At 36.6% G+C, this 20,022-nt stretch overlaps 1 protein-coding gene across 1 annotated transcript in view; it reads right to left on the bottom strand.

Moving 5' to 3' along the window:
• The window catches only part of vito (nucleolar protein viriato), a 97,054-nt gene that overhangs the window by 57,959 nt on the left and 19,073 nt on the right, over positions 1-20,022 (bottom strand). Inside the window, exon 3 of the mRNA XM_090378389.1 lies at positions 16,617-16,722. Within this exon, the coding sequence (XP_090234515.1) occupies positions 16,617-16,722 (106 nt within the window). The remainder of the gene's footprint in view (positions 1-16,616; positions 16,723-20,022) is intronic.

Raw genomic sequence — 20,022 nt, 5'->3', positions numbered from 1 at the left:
CTGTCAGGCAATCTGATTGAGCTGTTTAAGGATTTTTATGGATTGGGCAAGCTCAATGCTGATGGGATTCTTCCTCTTCCTCAGACTATGCACACAAGGGCATATAAATTCAAATTGAGGCAGGATGGTTGTAGAATTGATATGGAAGTTTGCTTTTAGCCAATGGGAGGTTGATTGCTGGAACAAACTTCCACCTGATGTTGTGGAAATGGAGGATTGCTTTTAGCCTATGGGAGGTTGATTGCTGGAACAAACTTCCACCTGATGTTGTGGAAATGGAGGATAGCTTAACACATTCACTGTTGATCATGCACCAGCACGTGATGTCGCAGCAGTATTGAAGAGCCGCTCACGTGCAGGCACAGGATTTGGCATCATTACCAAGTAGCCAATCATGCAAGGGATTCGTTAGACTTTAGTATGAAGTTGTCAACTTCAGTTGGCATTGTGTTTCTGCTGGGTATAGTTGTTTCGGCGTCAAGTAAAGGGTGTAAACTATATGTAGTTGTATGTGGTGTTGAACATTGTTACGTGACGTGCGGAAAAGCCTTGTAATATATGTTGTGCAGATGATAGTTTAGCAGGACAGTCACGCCCAAAAAGAAGGAAAGTGCAATATAAAAAAATCCCTTACAGATGAAGAAATTGCAAAAATGTTGGAAGAGTTATCTGACGTATATCCCAGTGACGTCGGTTACAACAATGACGAAGATTTTAACGGTCCAAAGGATGCTTTGGATTCAGAAAGTGTAGATGAAGAAAATATTGTGGAAGAGGCTACACCTTCCACAGCAGGATTCCGGTGAGTTGGAAAACGTCATGTGGGAAAATGACATAACATCGATGAAACAGTTTCGTTTCACAAAATCCGAGTCTTTGCTGCAACCCATGTCAGGTGATAATCCTATAGATTACTTTCGTCATTTATTGACTGACAACATCTTGGATGAAATAATTACACAAACATATGTTTATGCTCGTGAAATACTTCTTGCCCGAGAAAATAAAGAACATTCTCGAATAAATGCATGGAAGGACACCACTAGAGATGAAATGCTGGTATTTTTTGGATTGATTTTACATATGGGAACCATTCGACTGAACCGCATAAAAGATTATTGGAAAACAGATAAGCTGTTCGGATTACGTGTTCGCAGATAACATGAGCAGGAATCGTTTCTTATTATTACTGCAGGCCTTGCATTTTGCAAAAAATCCAGAAAAGAAAGAGGTATGTCCACGGGATCGCCTATATAAAATTCGAAAAATAGTGAATCTGTTCGATGCACAAATGTCGGAAATATATTATCCAGGATGCGAGATTAGCTTAGATGAGTCTATGATATTGTGGCGTGGAAGGCTTGTTTTTCGACAGTACATTCAAAACAAATGCCATAAATACGGCATCAAGTTATATATGATCACAAAAGCTACTGGCATGGTTATCAAATTTCAAATATATTATATACCGGTATGTTGGATGATTCTGGTGGAAAAGGACATGCACAAAAAGTCGTCAAGAACTTACTTGATGGGATGTTAGATGTCAGGCATAGCATATTTATGGACAATTATTACAATAGCTATGAACTCGCTAAGTGTCTCGCTGACAGACAAACCCATTGTACTGGGACAATCAGAAGTAATAGGAAAACATTTCCAAAAGAGGTTCGAGAAAAAAAGCAAAAAAAAAAAAAAAAAAGTAAATAAATATGTCCAATTCAAGACGAGAGCTAACACTTGTGCATCAGACATCATAGTAGTAATGTGCAAGGCAGAATGTGCTGTTCCCGCAGGAAGTGATTATTGTCAGAAAAACAGGAAATACATTGTGCAATAAGAATAGGTGAAATAGGACCGGAATATGTGTGTTCCAGGGGCAAAAGTAGATAACACTGTAGAGCAGATATAGACTTTTAAGGGCAAAAAAGGTGATACTGTTGCAGACTGGTAATAATGACATTAAGAGTAGGAGATAAGAGGGAATTACTTAACAAGTACAGAGCAATATTGGGGAAAAGCCATGAGTTAGGACTGAATTTGAACATGTCTGCAATTATGCCCACACATGATAGGAGGGAGTACATGTTGAGGGCCTTATCAATTAATTTGGCACCCTGAAGAGATGGCTCATGAGGGTAGAATTTTTCTCAGCTAGGTCTGTGCTTGTTAAAAGGAGAGACTGTTTTAACAGGGCTGGGATACACTTCAATAGAAGGGATACAAGAATATTTGTCCTGATAATACTGTGTATCTTGGTGGGGAACCACAACAATGGCAGTTAGCTGTGATAGTTGCTATTATATGTACTCTTGTTGAAAGTGTTTATAAATATGGTTTCAAAGTGATTACTTTAAATACTCTTGTGATACACGGATATATTCTGATAAGGTCTACTAGGCTTGACGATTTCTAATCAAAGAAAGCTAGATTTACAATAAGTCTGTTTTGGCAGTTAGAGCATTCTCTGTTCTGTCAGTTCAAGCTGATTATGCTTTAGCAAAGTGCTGGTACTTCAAAATTTGAAGAGCTACTTTTTAAAATCTGCAAGATATGGATGAAGGAGACTCTAGATATACCCTTCCACCCCTTCAGATGAAGGGATGGAAGGGTATATCTGGCTGATTAGTTTCATCTATGTTTGGAACAAATTATCTTCTTAGTGGAAAAGATATATAATTTTAAAGAATTTTAGATTTAAACAGTAAAGGTCTATACAGCCATTGTTACCGAAGAAAGAAGGCTGGTAGTGCCCCCTATACGGTTATTAGTGTCCTCTCATAATAAAAATATATATATATTTATCAAATTGAGTCAGATACATAAGGGGTTGATCTCACATGTGAAAAAAATTTTGGCATTGAATTGAAAGAAGTTGCAGGTTCTAAGAATCTTGAAAGTGGTGCTCCTTAGCATCTGATCTCACTGTTGCTACAGAGACCACTAAGTCTGCAAATTTCAAACATAAATTAAGGAAGAACTGGAATTCTTCACATAAGCTAGAATTTCAGGATCCAAGTATATATCAAGGTAAATTGTCATTGAGTCAAAACAAAAAATCTTCTGAGGCCTATCTCTGGAGGTGTAGATGAGATGATGTTGGAATGAGAGGAGGCTCTCTCGGGTAAAGCTACCATGTTAACAGAATTGGATAGCAAGGATAATAGGGATGAAAGTGTTGATGATTAAACTTCACACCAGCCAGTAGATAAATAAATTTTCAATACTGTAACTAAAAACACTATTTACAATAAAATAAATAACACTGATAAAATATACTAAAAACCTAGAAATTAAAAGCGATAAAAAGGTTTTTAGTGTATTTTATCAGTGTTATTTATTTTATTGTAAATAAAGTGTTTTTAGTTACAGTATTGAAAATTTATTTATCTACCGGCTGGTGTGAAGTTTAATCATCAACATGAATTGTCCCAGCCTTGTAGGCCTATTTAGAGATAGGGATGATAAGGACATTGCACCTTTGACACCACATAGATAGGAGTGGTCTTTGATTCAAAATTAACTTTTTACCCCCATTTGATCTACTTGGCGAAGAAAGTGCGAAATTATGCAGGTATGATTGCCAGGATCAGTCGAGCAGACTGGGGACTCAAAAGAAAGACCTTGGCAATCATATACCGTGCAATGTTCCTACCTGTTATCACCTATGGAGCCGGTGCGTGGTTCATCCGCTCGGCCATAGTAAGAAATAGGAATAAATTAGAATCGATACAAAGGACAATACTACTCACTATTACCAGAGCATGTCGCACAGTAAGCACACCTGCACTACAGTTGCTGGCCGGAACTCTCCCACTTTACCTGGAAGTAGCCAAAAGAGGCTTATATTATAGATTTAAAAAGGGCATACCCACAGAATTTCTGGGGATAGCCCTTGATACAACCAATACCTTCAATGATGAAAGAAAAAGAATAGCCACAAAGCTCCACGAGCTATGGCAAACAAAGTGGGAGCAGGAAACCAGAGGTCTGGTCACCAAACGGTTTCTGCCACTGGTGTCAATGGTCAGCCCAAAGCCACCTAAGTGGTATGCCCCTGGACTTTTTACATCATTTATATTGACAGGGCACGGCTCCCTAAAGGCGAAACTAACCTCCTTAGGCCTGACCGATGACCCAAACTGCACCTATGGCGAAAGTGAAGACTGGGCACACATTCTCTATGAATGTATAATATATGACATCCCCAGAACAGAGCTAATAGCACAGATTGGTCCCCTTCCCAGGGGAGAAGAACATCTCTTCATCATAGAAGAGCAAAATTATAAAGCTTTTACATCTTTCACACAAAAAGTTTTCGAAATGCGCAGAGCAATGCAAAGAATGGCAATTCAGCCCCCCAGCAATTAAACAATAATCAATAGTAAAATTGCCCAAGTTTCCCACCACGCCCAGATGATGACTTAAAAACTGTTAGGGTAGCAGTATTCTGCACCCTGACAGAAACTTGACATAACAAAACTCCCCATGACTACCATGCCATGTGTAGGAACCTGGGGCCCCAAACCAGTGTAGGGGAGGGGGATGGGAATGCATGCAGAGAAAGTGAATGGGAATGAGCAGAAGAGCAAATGTAATTGGCCAAAAGAATACAAAGTTAAAAATAACTTACATTACTTTATATATATTGTACCAACAAACATTTACAAACCACATAAACACTATCACTGCATTCTTCCCTGGCCTGCAAAAAAAAAAACCTTGCAGCTAGGCCTGCACCACAACTGAAGAATAACAGTAAGTTGCGGTGCCCAGAGAGTGCAGTGCAGAAAGAAAGAGTCGAATAAATGAGATGAGAGCTAGAAGAATGAATAAAAGTGCAAGCGTGAGAGAAAAGAACACAAACCACAAATGCTAAGTTAATAATTAGTATTTAAATTTACGCTACCCATCATTGCATCCCCTCCTGGTGTGTGAGAAAAAGATGAATGAGTTGAGTGAAATAATAAAAAAAAAAAAAAAAAAATATAAATAAATAAATAAATATATATATATATATATATATATATAAAAAAAAATTATAAAATAAGAAAAAAGTATAAAAAAAAAAATAAAAAATTTAAAAAAAAAATTATAAAATAAGAAAAAAAGTATAAAAATAAAAAAATAAAAAATTATAAAATAAGGAAAAAGTATAAAAAAAAAAAAAGAATGCAAGTAGAGTGAGAATGCACATTACGAATGAAGTAAATGTGTGTGTGTCCCCCCCTTCACCTGGTAGGTTCCCCACTGCCAGCTAACATATCCCACCCCCAGAGCGGGATGGGCAGCTGGACCTTCATACCGGATTCGACACTCCTTGGACATGACACCGACGAAGACATTCTGCGGCTTTGCTGCCAACACGCCATTGGCGATCCGAACTGGGTACTCTAACCTGGTTCCCTTTAAAACCCCATCCCCAGGCAGGGAATGGAGGAGACGGATCTCTGTCTCCTCTCCTCCATGCCTACCCCCCATATTTCGCCTGGTGGGGCTCGTCTCCACTGACCTCTTTGGGGATGCCTACTCTATCCGTCCCTATTCTTCTATCTGTTTCCTCCCCAGTCTTCAATCTCCCCCCCCTCTCTCTCTCTATCTCACTAAATCGACCTAGTACATCCCTTAACGATGCCGCCAAATTATAACCAACGTCTAAATTCTACCGGTTTTGTGCAAATCTCTAAGATATCTAACACTATCAGCTTTTATCTAGCGTTACATGTCTAAATTTAATAACATCAAAATTTTGCCCGACCTATTTGGCCTTTAACACATCTCTTTAGTGTTCAACCCTAACCAGCGATTTCCTAACAGCAATCCCATTAAGCATTAATATCAAATGCATAAGTTTTTTTTTTATTTTTTTTATTTATTTATTTTTTTTAAATAGGCCCTAGCCACTGAAATCCCAGGAAACTAGGTGGCAGGACCTGCCAGAGCAAATTGTTGTGATACTGGATACACCCGGCTAGCCTCCACGTGGCAGGGTATGGGCAACGTCGGGCCCCACTAGGGGCCTGGCGGCCAATTAGCCGGATAAACAATGGGCACAACATATCACACTGCACAGACACGACCCACACACTTTCAAGTCTCTGGCTTGACAGTGTACTGTCCTCGATACAGTGAAACACACACGGAGATGGGAGAAATCCCAGGTGCCGTCTGACACGAACATACCTTATACCTTATACCACATAGATCTCCTGAATATTCCATCAAAACACGTCATCAAAGGCGGTTGTGCTACAGTGGGGAAGAAAGTTCAGTTGGATCATTGTGTTCTGGTGCACTAGGTCTCCCGTTTTAAGATGAAATAATAAGAGGAAAATCAAGATCAATGCACCTAAAAATGATTGGGATAAGGAATTACATAAAATTAAGTAAAATGTTCATAATGATATGGATTTGGCTGAGAAAAATGAAAATTCTTCAGTTAAAATTGAGATAGAGAACAACACTGAAACAAGTACAGTAAACCCCCACTATTTGCGGTCACTGATTTATAAAATGAAACCTTAAAAAATGTGAATTTTAAAGTGCCGTGAACATTTTCCGCCATAAAAAAATCAAGGGCGTGGCTAAAATTATCTTTCCCGGTAAAAACAGCGATCAGTGGATGGGGGGGGGGGGGTGAGAGGAGTGACAATCTCGAGCGTGGATGTTTCTCGTTAATCCTCGTTTGGTATGTGTTATGTGCTTGCCATGGAAGGTTTCGTCGTTTGTTTTTAATTTATATGCTTATAAACTGAATAAATTTATCAATTTATAAATTGATATGCTTACAAAAGTGATAAATCTACCGTTAAAGTTCTTTCTAACCCGTTCAAAAATATGGCTACGAATAACAAGGGAATGTGAAAATATCAAAGGTGATGACATTAGCGAATAAAATTCAGTTATTAGACAAAATTTCTAACAGTGAAAGTGTCTCCTTAGTGGCAAAACATAAAATCAATGAGTCAACGGTACGATCAATCAAGAAATTGGAAGGAAAAATCCACCATAGTGTCTGTGAAAACGCGCTAATTGCTTCAAAAATTTGCTCTGTAACTCGTGATGTTAAATTAGAAAAAAATGGAAAAGCTTTAAATCTGTGGATAGAAGACCAAACTCAAAATAAAATTCCGTTAAGTTCACTCATCATTCGCGAAAAGTCAAAACTCCTTTATCAACACTTTAGCGAAACTGGTGATAGCATTGGCAGGATAAGTTTTTTAGCTAGCAAAGTTTTGAAAGATTTGTTTAAAATTTCTAATAAATATTACATTTAATATTAAATTGTTTCTTATTTTCATTTCGATGCCATATGCTTGCATTTCACTATGTACTGTCTATGTACATAGTCATATTATGAAGGTACATATAATACATACATAGTCAAAATTTTAGTCTAGTTTTTCTTATATATTTCATACTTTGGAACGGAACCCCTTTATTACTATGGGAGCCATAACTCAGTATTCGCATCATTTCTCAGGAACGTAACCCCCGCAAATAGCGGGGTTTACTGTACCTTGTCATCGTGTTAAAAAGAAATTTTGCCAAGGAGAGTGGTATCAATCTGAGTTCAATCAGAGGGATACTTCTTGAAGTATCCCTCTGATTGCATCTTCTTGAAGCCATGGTTTTGGAACACAGAATGAGAAATTTAAGGAACAGATACAATGTATGCACAAATCCGCTCAAAATTATAGGCAAGATATGGATAACTGAAAAAATGTGAAACTTTATAGTGATGAAGTTAAGAGTGACATAACTTCTGTTGCAAAGGATGTTGGCCTGAAAGTGAGTTCCTCGAACTCACAGACAATGAAGTGACCAGATCATATGATGATGGGCATGTTTTATTAATTCAAGCTAATGGATCTTCAAATAGGCCTCTGGGGTTGGGTATACTCATACTATAATTTAGTGTTTTCCACCAACCATGGAATAAAACGAAAGACGAAAAACCCAAATTTTTTAAAATATTTAATATTTACAATAAATGATTTACAAACAAAATATTACTGATAGTAATTTTAAAATAAAATAAAACAAAACAACTGTGATATACAGGATAATAATAAAATGCCGAATTTAAAATGCAATAAAATATACTGGGTTAAAAGCGCTAAAATACTAACTGAAGCTTTTAACCCAGTATATTTTATTGCATTTTAAATTCGGCATTTTATTATTATCCTGTATATCACAGTTGTTTTATTTTATTTAAAAATTACTATCAGTAATATTTTGTTTGTAAATCATTTATTGTAAATATTAAATATTTTAAAAAATTTGGGTTTTTCGTCTTTCGTTTTATTCCATGGTTGGTGGAAAACACTAAAAATTATAGTATCAAGCTAATGGAGACTCTGTACTTAAAAGTAGTGAAGATGTCTGAATTGCTGTGGATAAGGAAATGAGAAACTCGTTGAGAGGGGTCAGGATACGGAAGGTAAAAAAAAGTAGTTGATCATGGCATTGTTTTAGAGATGCAAACTAAAAGACATAGAAGAAATAAAAAAGTGCAAAAATTGACACGGCTTGGATTAGCTTTTGGATTTCCCAAAAGACCTGGAATGAAGCTAATTGTGTATGGTGTTAGTAAGGAAGTTCACAAGGATGATCTTCTATGTGACATGTATGAGAAAAAAACTTTTGCATTTGGGATTGATGAAAGCGGAGATGGTTGCTGAGGTCAATGTTCACTTCATAAGTAGAAATGGGAGTGACTGGGAATAACTGGATTTTCGAGGTTTCACAAAGAATTAGAATGTTTCTAATGCAACAGCAGCACTTGTTTTGTTGGACTGATGTCATACAGGTTAAACGATTTCTATCTTGTGACTGTATATTACCAAAACATGTAGACGACGAGATCCTATATGCAGCCATTGCGCTGGGAAAGGCCATACATATAAAAATTGCAAAGACATTAACAAAGAAGCTGCGGGTTTGAACTGTACTGCTAGAAATCATATGGGAGACCATTCTGTTCGTGACAGAGTCCAGAATATCAAAGATCACTTAACTAATTAAACTGCGTACGGCAGATTCCTTTCATAACTATGGCCAATAGTCTGAATTACTGTAACCCAAATCAGGACACTCACAATATAAGTTCATTTAAAGGTTTAAAAATAATGCAGCTGAATGTGCAGCATTCTCGATCTGTTGCGGATGAAATAAAAATTTATGTCAATGAGTAAATATTGATGTTGCTTGCATCCAAGAACCTTATTACTGAATGATAAGATAGTTGGTTATCCCCTTTCCTGTAGGGTCATATATAATCCTTGTCCAGAAGTGAGAGCTGCAATAATTGTTTTTAATTCTGATTTAGTATTAACCAAAATTGAATCCTTATGTAGCAGTCATGCGGTTTGTGTTAACATTCAGTCTACTGTTGGCATTTGTATCAATATATTTTCAATTTATTACAACTCTGACATTCGGCCATATTTAGTTTATATAGGTAGCGTTCTTGATAAGCTAGGAGATTTGCCTATATTGTTTGCAATTGATTCTAATGCCAAGAGTTCACTTTGGTTCAGTGGCACTACTGATGATAGAGGGAAGGCTTTAGATGATATGATAGAGGAGTAGAAACTTATGGTTCACAATCAACCCGGGGAGGAGTCCACCTTTTGGACAGTAAATGGTGAATCAAACATAGACGTAACTCTTACAAACTCAATTGGCACTAGATTTGTCTGTGGATAGAAAGTCAAATCTGATTGGGTATTGAATGATCATTGTGCAATATTCTGTGAAATCAATACACATAGGAAAAACAATGTTGGCTTGAATCAATTACGCCGCTTTTCTGTTAAGCATGCAAACTGGGATAACTCTGACATAAGTCTTCAGCAGACCATGATTGTGATCTCTGAGTTATTTAACATGACAGGTGAGAACTCTCTGGGGTTTTTGCAAAAACTTATCTATGATGCGTGTGTAGCTGCTATGAAATGGAAACAGATAAAACAGACTAGTTAAGTAGTGGAAACCTCAGCTTATTCTATTGAAAAAACAGGTTAATAAGGCTAGGAAGCAATTCCAGAAGAGCAAATGTAGGGAAAATGTCTTGGAAGTTATTCGATTAAAGAAAGACTATCAAAGTCTTCATAATAAGTATGTCCATGCTATTGCTAAACAGAAATATGACTGCTGGAAAACATTTGTGAAAATAGCAGGAAATAATGACCCTTGGGGATTGATTTATAAAATTTGCACTGGCAAATTCAGAGCAGCTGCTGACGTTATATATTCTATTGGCAAGGGCACCGTTGAGACATGTAGTTGGGAACATTCCATGAGTGCAATCTTAGATCACCTTATAGGTAATGATAACATGGCTGATAACTCGTGTTAATCTAGAACATCGTCATATGCAGGCATTGAATGAGTCCTACAATAACAACGACATTGAAGAATTACGCTTTACCCATAAACTGTTGTTCGGTTGTTAACCGAACTTCTCACCGTTGTTAAGTCCATTAAAAATAACAAAATGTCCGGGCATGGACCTACTGTAGGGAGAGGTAACCAGAAAGTTATCTAATCTTTATTCAAATGAATTGTTACAAGTTTTTAATAACTGTCTAAGAGATGGTGTATTTCCGTCTCCTTGGAAGGATACACTGCTCAAGATTTTCCTAAAATCTCCAACCAAGGCAACCAGTTCACCTGCTTCATATAGATCTATTGCATTGCTTCCTGATCTTGGCAAAGTTTATGAGAAGCTTTTAGCCATGCGGATTGCTATCTACCAAAGCAGTAATATTGGCATTTCTAACAAACAATATCGTTTCATTCCTAGTGTAGGTACTGTGAATGCATTTCACTCTTTAGTTCGCAATGTTCAGGAACCGAATTATAAATATACCTTGGGAATTTTTATACTTTGCAGGTGCCTTTGATTCTATTAGTTGGGACAGTGTACAGTGCACATGGCTAAATGTTCTTTTAATCTTTTCTCTATAATTAAGGATTACTTTATGGATCACACAGTAACAGTTAAGTTGAATTTTGGATAAATTACGCATTGTGTAACTCACTCAAGGCTGCCCACAGGGATTTGTCTTTGGTCCTTTAAGGTGGAACTTGGTTTTAGAAGACTGGCTCAAAAGAGAATTTGACCACTCACACACAATAGCTTATGCAGATGATATGGTAATACTTGTGCACGGAAACACCAGATGGAGCTTGAAATGAGGTCTGATTGCATATTGAAAAAAAATTATGCAAATGGTGTAATTTACATAGGCTGACAATCTCTATATCCAAAACTAAAATCATGATGTTGAAGGGTAAATTGGCTCTTAGCAGACCTCCCCTTGTAAGATTGAATGGTATTATTTCCTTACGGCAGGTGTTAATGATTAAATACTTGGTAATATGTATTGCTAGTGGCTTGAACATTATCCCGCATATTAATTATATATCAGAGAAAGTGAAAAAATTTATTGCAATAATCTCAAGAATAACGTGCGTGGAAGGGGAAAGCACTCCATTTGATTTATGATTGCATTTTTCTGCCAATTGTTACGTATGGTGCATCAATCTGGGTTGGCTATGCAATCAAAGTAAGCAACAGCAGAAAGCTCTATTCTATACATCGAGTTATGTTACTCTAAATCGTTGTGGCCTGTTCTGCAGGCCATAACGATTTTGGCCACAGAAGCTTTGCGAGTGTTGGTTGGCAAAATGCTGCTTGATTTGCAGTTAGTGTTTAGAAGCCTATCCTTTCATTTGAGAAGAGGTATAAAATCCAAGTTGCTGGACATCGAAAATAACACTTTAAATGACTTGAGAAACAAAAAAAAAAAAAAAAGAGGATTTGGGAGCTCCTTTTACAAAAATGGCAAAACAGATGGAATTGTTCAGAAAAGGGCAGAATAACATTCAAATTTTTCCTTTATGTTAATGGTGTGAATTATATTAAAGCAATCTGGTTAGTACCAAATCTACATTGTATATTCTTACTAACAGGTCACAGATCATTTTTTGATCAACTGAATAGTCTTGGAATCGTAGCAAGCTGCAACTACGTGTGGTGATGATCTGGAAACATAGGAATATGTGTTTAATTGTTTGAAATATGCTGATTTGCATTTGGATTTACTGAATAATGTTGATAAACTCGTCTGGTGGATGGAATTGAGCCATTACTTATTAAAACAAGGGAAAATTTTATTGCCTTTAAAAATTTTGCAAATTCAGTTTTCGTGAGAAGGAATATACTTTTGCAATTGGAAGAGTTAAGATTGAATAATGGATGAATTGGTGGAATGTACCCTCTTCTTTACATGGAACAGCATGTTATTTTTTATATAGGAACAGAGAAAATTCTTTGCAGAGGTGGACAGGATGTTGGTACTCTTTCCTTAATGGGTGGGTGTCCACTTCTGCTCCTGCCAACGCAGTTGGCAAGAAGCCTTAGTTGCTTCTCTTGGATTTGATCCTGCAATAACACCTTCTTCCAGCTTGGTTTTGCTGGTTAATATGAGTAACTTCTGCTGAGCTCTCTGGCTGCTGGTAGACGGCTGTTCGTTGAACTCTATCATTTGGAGAATACTGGCGATGATCAACCTCTAGGATGTGATGCTTGTGTTCACTCACTGTGAAAGTGTCTCTTCATCGGTTTCTGTTGTAGCCTCCCTGTCCAGCTCATTGTGATGATCAGTCTCTAGGATGTGATGCTTGTGCTCATATGTGGACAGTGTCTCTTCATTGGTTTCTGTTGTAGCCTACTTGCCAGGTTGTTGTGCTGTAGCTGAGGGGAATGACCATTGCACAGTACAGTACAGTTGATTTGTAATGTGAATATGAAATTTGTATTGTTAATAATTGTATACTACACTATATGTATGGCGGATTTGCCAGTTTTTTTTTTTTTTTTTTGGCTAGAGGCCGCTTGACTCAATAAATGAAAAAAAAAAAAAAAAAGTGATGCTATAGAGGCAATGTTAGGTGGGTTGGAAAACTGCTAGCTTGGGGGAGGGGGGATACACAGATTAATAGATTAACCAGAACCGCAGGCAGAGGCGAAGATGGTTCTTGCACTGCTTCTATTGGAAAATGCAGCAGCCTAGAAAGCAAGGTATTCGTGGATTTCTGGCCCTACTATGGCCATTATGGAACAAGTGAATACACTGGCTGCATAAGGGTTACTAAAAACATGTGCATGTATACTTTCATGCAAACTAAACATTGTAAATAAATTTGATGAATGCCATTAGCATTGTAAATAAACTTGATGAATTTGAAGTCATACAATGCAGCATTGTAGGAATAGCAGACATGTGGTGTCACTCAGATATAACTGATTCTGAATATGGGAAGTACAAGGTTATGCAGGAAGGACAAACAGGATACGAGGGGGTGGAGAGGTTATGCTCTAAGTTAAGAAGCATATTAAATCAAAGGCAGTGCCATCCAATCAACACAGGCAACCAGGTCAACATTAGTCAGTTAGATATAATATAAGCAGTGGGAAAACAAAATTGAGTAGGTGTGTGTTATAGGCCTAATGCTGTGAGGAGTATAACAAACAGCTATACAGAGAAATAGAGTAGGCTAGTAAATCAGAATGTCTCATAATGGGAGATTTTGAACTTTCTGGATGTTGATTGGAATTTGTGGGTTAATCACTCACAGATTAGCAAGACTTTTGTTGACTTCTTGGATGACTGCTTTCTACAACGGCATGTTAGAGGGGGCAACAATCGCAAGTAACACTCTTGATCTGGTTTTCGGCAATGATTCTACATGCACTAAGAATCTGCAGGTAACAGACCCACTGGGTGGCAGTGAGCACAGTGGTCTAATACAGTGGGACCAACTGATGTTTCTAACAGCAAATTCTAAATGGGAAGCATTCAAGGAAGTGATCCTAGAAGCTACTAAGCTTTTCATACCAACGAAGAAATACTGTTCAAAGTTTAGGCCTAAATGGATGTCAGATGAACTACTGAGACACATGGTAGGGAAGAAAAGTGCACAGGATGCATAAAATTATCAGGCGTTTCAAAAACCTATGGTAGCTTTTAAATTAGTCTTTAATCAAGTCATAAAGGTTAGGCAAGCTAAGGTAGATTACGAGAAGTCAATGGCAAAAAATTAAAGAAAAAAAGCAGCAAAAGCTTCCATGCTTATATTAGCAGTAGAAAGAAGAGATTGAATCACATTGGGTCATCTGATGTCAATGGATTAACTGTTTCTAACCCTGCTCAGGCTGCTGACAAATTGAATAACAGTATTTTGTATCTACATTCACACGAGGAATTCTTGAGGGCAGGAAAAGCCAAAAGTATAGTAAACTCCAATGGGGAGATAAATTATTTTGTGGTAACTGGAAGAGGAATTGCTGAAACTGAATGTAAATTTTAGGCACATGGGATGGATGGATGGATGGATGGATGGATGGATGGGAGCTATCCAATTATATTAAGAGAGGCAGCAAAGGAGGGAAGCAAACCCTTAGCCATAATTATGACAGCATCCCTGGATTCAATGGACTGGAAATGTGCAAATATAAACCCAATTCATAAAGGTGATCAAAAAGTGACATAAGTAATTACAGACCTGTTAGTTTAACATCTGTTGCAGTGAAAATAATAGTCACTGGTTAAAGAAGTAATGCGAGACCATAAACTATACTGCAGTCACAGCATGGATTTGTTAAGGAGCAGCCTTGTCTAACCAATCTGATAGGTTAGATGATGCAGTGAGCAAGGAACCAGATGCAAAAAATCATTTTGATATTATATATTTTGATTTCAGGAAGACTTTTGATATTGTTGCACATAAAAAACAGCTGCATAAACTGCAGCAATGTAACATTAAGGCAAGTTACTGCTATGGATAAAGGGATGGTTAAGTGGAAGAAGACAGTGTAGTTATCAATAGGCACTGCATTTCATGGACTAATGTTATCAGTGGAGTCCCCCAGGGTTCACTGCTGTGCCCATTGTTGATTTCAATATTTATTAATGCTATTGATGAAGGTATATCAAGCTTAATGTCTAAGTTTACAGATGATGCAAAGGTTGGCAGGGTGGTTAACAATAGTAATCAGGGTGAGCTACTGCAACCAGATCTAGGAACATAGGGTCAATGGGCTGAGAAGTTTAACATCAACAAATACAGGGTACTGCATATGGGTAGCAGTAATCCCACAGTAACTTATCAACTATGTATTACTACACTCAGGGTATTAGAAAATGAAAGACCTAAGGGTAATTGTGCAGGCAGATATGAAATTCTCTGAGCAGTGCAGACATGCTGCATCAGAACAACTCATGAGGTTTTGTCAATGGTATACGGAAACTTTTCCATCAGGGATAAGGAGGTGATTATCCCTTCGTATAAGGCCATGCTTAGGCCACATGTTGAGTATCATATACAGGTCTGGGGGCCTCAGTCTATGAAGGATGTAGATCTGCAGAATGGGTGCAGAGAAGGGCAACCAGATTAGTGAAGTGAAAAATAACAAACAGGTGCTGTTAGCTAGAAATGCTTTAGTTCTGCAATTGCTGCTTCTGGAGTGCAGACACCTGCAAGGCTGATTGACATGTTTAAGGTCTTGAATAAGCTGAATGTGAATGGCATTCTTCCTCATGCTGGGAAACACACATGAAGGGGGTATAAATTTAAGTTGAAGGAGGTTGGTTTTGGGACAGACGTGTGGAAGTTTGCCTTCGGACAGCAGGTGGTTGATTTGAATCAATTCAAGGAAGGAGGAGACAAATTGTGGGAGGGTATGGATGGGAGATGTGTGTAGTGGTTATTTCATTTATTTATTTTTTTTTGACTGTTTATATATAAGCTTGCTTTCTTGCATCATTTGCCACTACTACTACATTTGCAGAGTTTTAAATTAGATATAGCCTTACTAAAAGTAAAATTTGTGATCAAAAAACAAAAAAAAAGATGCCAACCTACATGATTTGAACCTCTGAGCTACTATTTAAATCAATTAAAACCCTACAATTCAACTACCATGCACTACCCTACTAGTTTCATGCTACGATATTCGTGCAAAATCACTAATACAAAAGGTTCTATGAACATTTAAGTCGTAACTTACAAAATCCCTATCTAAATTTAAAAATAAGCTAACGAACATGACTGAGACTATTAAACTATTTATTGATTAGGTCAAAATGGCAAAATTTCACATTAAACTTATCCTTTCCCAAGAACCCAACTCAAAATTCTTCATCTGCACTGCTTGTACCCTTGAACCAAATGAGTTTGAAGTTGGACAGTAAATGGATGCTGGCTGGTGGCGGCACATGTTCGGACTGTTTTGAAAGAGGGAGTGGGAATTATAGAAGCCAATTCAGAAGAACAGTGCCCATGGAAGTATCTGTAGAAGAGGCATGCAGCAGAAACAGTACGTCTATGAGACATCGAGTGGAGAGAAGCATCTGAAGCATTTAATTTTTATTGTTAAAATCTGCCTCACTGATAACAGTGACATCAGCACAGAATGCATCCTTTCTACTACTAACTAATTTTATGTGTTTAACCCCACCACAAAAAAAAAAAAGAAATAAGGCAGAACAAGGGGAAAGGGTCAAAAAATTAAGTAAATGAATCCAATTACTTAACTCTACCTTTTGCTTCATCTTCTTCTTTGTGTCCTTTAACTGTTTTTCTAACTGTTCTTGTACCTTTTTACGTCTTTCTTCCTTTCTCTTGTGAAAACCTTTAAGATAGCCTCTGAATAACATACACATATATAAAAAATTTTATAAGAATTTAACAGTATAAAATATTATTAATTAATTAATGGTTTATGGACAGGGGCACTGCTAAATTTAAGTATAAAGAACCCAATGACCATAATGGATAATGATTTTGTACTCTCCAAAAGTGGAGAGTACAAAAGCAGATAGATAATGTCAAAGTGCTAACAGAACTGAAATTGTAATTACAGAGAACAAAGAGAAAGATGATAATAAGTAATTAGAAGTACTTAATGCTGTGTGTCCTATGATTTCAGCACCTTCTTCTGTCGCCAGCTGTCAAAATCAAAGGAAAAAAAAAATATTGATTCTTACAACAGAACATATGATAATGGTGATAGTGTAGTGCAATTTCAATTATAAAAATGTCCTTTTAGAGAGATAAATAGTTTAGTTATATAGCGAAAATTTCAACTTCCAAGGCCTTGGAACGAATTACCAAAAAAAAAAAAAAAAAAATGCTTTATCGGGTTTGCATTATGATATTTTCATGATAACTCCATTTATTCCTACGGGATGCAAAATACATTTCCACGATTTTTTTGAAGTTTGCACCGGCTGGCAAAAATTTACGTAAAGTCATCTCTGTACGTCAAGTATTACTTAAGCTGGGGAATGGCTGTACTTCTAATAACTTATTATCATCTTTCTCTTCTTTGTTCTCCATAATTACAATTTCAGTTCCCATTAGCACTTTGACATTATCTACCTACTTCACAAGCATATAGTATCTAAAAATGACATTTAAAATGGCAAGTACAATGTTAAGAATCTTCTTAAAGAAACAAACAAATGAAAAAAAAGTGATAAAAATGCATTCAACACCATTCAAAATATGCTAGCAATCATTTGTAGGCTAAAATTGTTTATAAACTTAAATTTTCTTAAACTTTCGGCGATAAACTTTCCTCGACTAAGTCTAGGAAAGTTTATCGCCCGCAATTCACCGCCAGCAGTTTACTGCCGCGTCAGTTTATCGCATAAACAATTTATAGCCTACAAATATCGCCAGGCAATACATATAATTTATATAAATTTATTTTTTTAACTTAAGTAGCATGTTTTAGGGAAGTTGGGGTTGGGCGTGCAGATTAGGGAGCTACTTATAATCTCTTACAATTGCAAACATTTTCTTATTTTGAGTTTATTTTTCATCCTTTTGAGTTTGTGAACGCATCATATCAGTGGAATTTTTGAAATCAGAAAAAGAAAAACCAAAATTGCGCTTTAGTGGGCATTTGTTTCATAAAGACAGGCAAAATGAAACAAAAATTCATTGGAAGTGTCAAAATTACCAAAAAACCAAATGTGCCGCTCGAATTACTACAGTAAATAACACCATCGTTAAAACATGGAAGGAGCACAATCATTGTGGAGACTCAGCAGGAGTTGAGGCAGCACAACTTCTTGATACCATTCGAACTTATGCAGAAACAACAAATAATACACCTCATAGTATTATTTCAAGTGTTTCAAGAATCTGTAGCCAAGCAGCAGCCCCTAAGCTTCCAAGTGTAGATACAATGAAACGAACAATCCGAAATATAAGAAATCGAAATTTTGATGGCCCAGTTCTTCCAACGCATCGTAGAGACAGTTTTTACATCACACAATGGAGAATTGTTTCTACAATTTGATTCTGGACCAGAGGACAACTGTACGTTAATTTTCAGTACAAAAAGAAATTTGCAGTTGTCAGCGTGAAGTGAACACTGGTATGCCGATGGGGCTTTCAAAACTGTTCTCTTACTTTTTTATCAGCTGTATACGATACATGGATTCAAGAACAAAATATCGCTTCCATTAGTTTATGCATTATTGCCTAACAAGTCTAGGGAAACTTATGTATCTCTACTACAGCAGCTGAAAGTATTGGAACTGGCTATGTTCCCGCAATTAATAACTATAGATTTTGAGATGGCGATGATGAATGCTTGCAGAAGAGTTTTTCCTGACGCTTCGCAACGGGGTTGTTTTTTCCACTTTTCACAATGTATTTTTTGTTCCATTCAGAATAATGGATTGAAACAACGTTATGAAACTGATGCTAATTTTACTTTAAATATGCGAATTTTGGCAGCAATTGCATTTGTGCCCACTCCAATTGTGACAGTCTTTTATGAACAATTGTGTGAAAATGGTGTTTTTCCTCCAGAATCGCAAAAAGTTGTTGATTATTTTGAGGATACATGAATTGGACGCCCAACCAGATGACATTTGTCGACCACCAAAGTATTCCCATGAAATGTGGAACGTGTGCCAGCTTGTTCTAGAAGGATTACCAAGAACGAATAATTCTGTTGAAGGATGGCATAGAGGATTTGAGGAACAAGTCACTGCTTATCATCCCAACATTTGGAAATTTATCGATGGCATTAAAAAAGAACAAAGTATTAACGAAATGCGCATTGAACAATATTTAAGTGGAAGTGATATGGGCAACAAAAAAAAAATAGTATCGCGATTGTGATGAATGAATTAAAAGGCTTGCTAGTGCATATGATGAACGGGGTGATATTGTTGATTATCTAAGAGATATAGCGCATATTTCTTATTAATAATTTACACACTGTGTTGTAAATATTAGTTTCTTAGTAATTAATTATCCCAACATGACTGATTCTGAAGATTGCATAAACATTCATTTTGAATTTTTGCAGTGTACTATGACATATATGATGTTATAATTAGTTTAGTTTAAAATTAACCAACTGTTATATTGTTCAAATAATGGATTTTGACTATTTTTGTGGTACATGTAACTATTAAAATACATAATCTACTTATTAAATTACATATTTCCATACATGTTTTTTTTTTTTTTTTTATTTCAATACTATTCCCTAACAGTTCATAGAATTCCAAAAATATGCTAATCATAGCTTAAGGCAGAAACTTAAATAAAAAATAAACTTTTTATAATTTGACCAAACACATCACATTGCTTCTAGACGGTAAAATGCAATAAACTGACGCGGCGGTAAATTTTCTGGACCCCGGTTGTATGGTTATTAACAGTGGCATAACTATGCCAATGCAGTGGACTGGGGTCCATGACCGAAAGGGGACCCATGCCCTCCTACCCAAAACAGAAAAAAATTTAGTTGAGTAAAAATATAAAGTTTTTAGTTATGTTTATGATAAAATTTACTATGTCTATGAACAATAATTTTTTTCACAAGAAGCATGTTTATTGTTAGCTAGCTGCAGCACAAGCAAAACTGCAGTGAATAGAGGTGAAATGGTATTAATATAGCTGCTGCTTCCAGGACAA

This window comes from Mastigoproctus giganteus, chromosome 7 (genome assembly GCF_048544385.1).
Source record: "Mastigoproctus giganteus isolate SK-2022 chromosome 7, ASM4854438v1, whole genome shotgun sequence".
Lineage (NCBI taxonomy): Eukaryota > Metazoa > Arthropoda > Arachnida > Uropygi > Thelyphonidae > Mastigoproctus > Mastigoproctus giganteus.
Note: the sequence above shows the minus strand (reverse complement) of the source record. Positions and strands in the feature narration are given on the sequence as shown.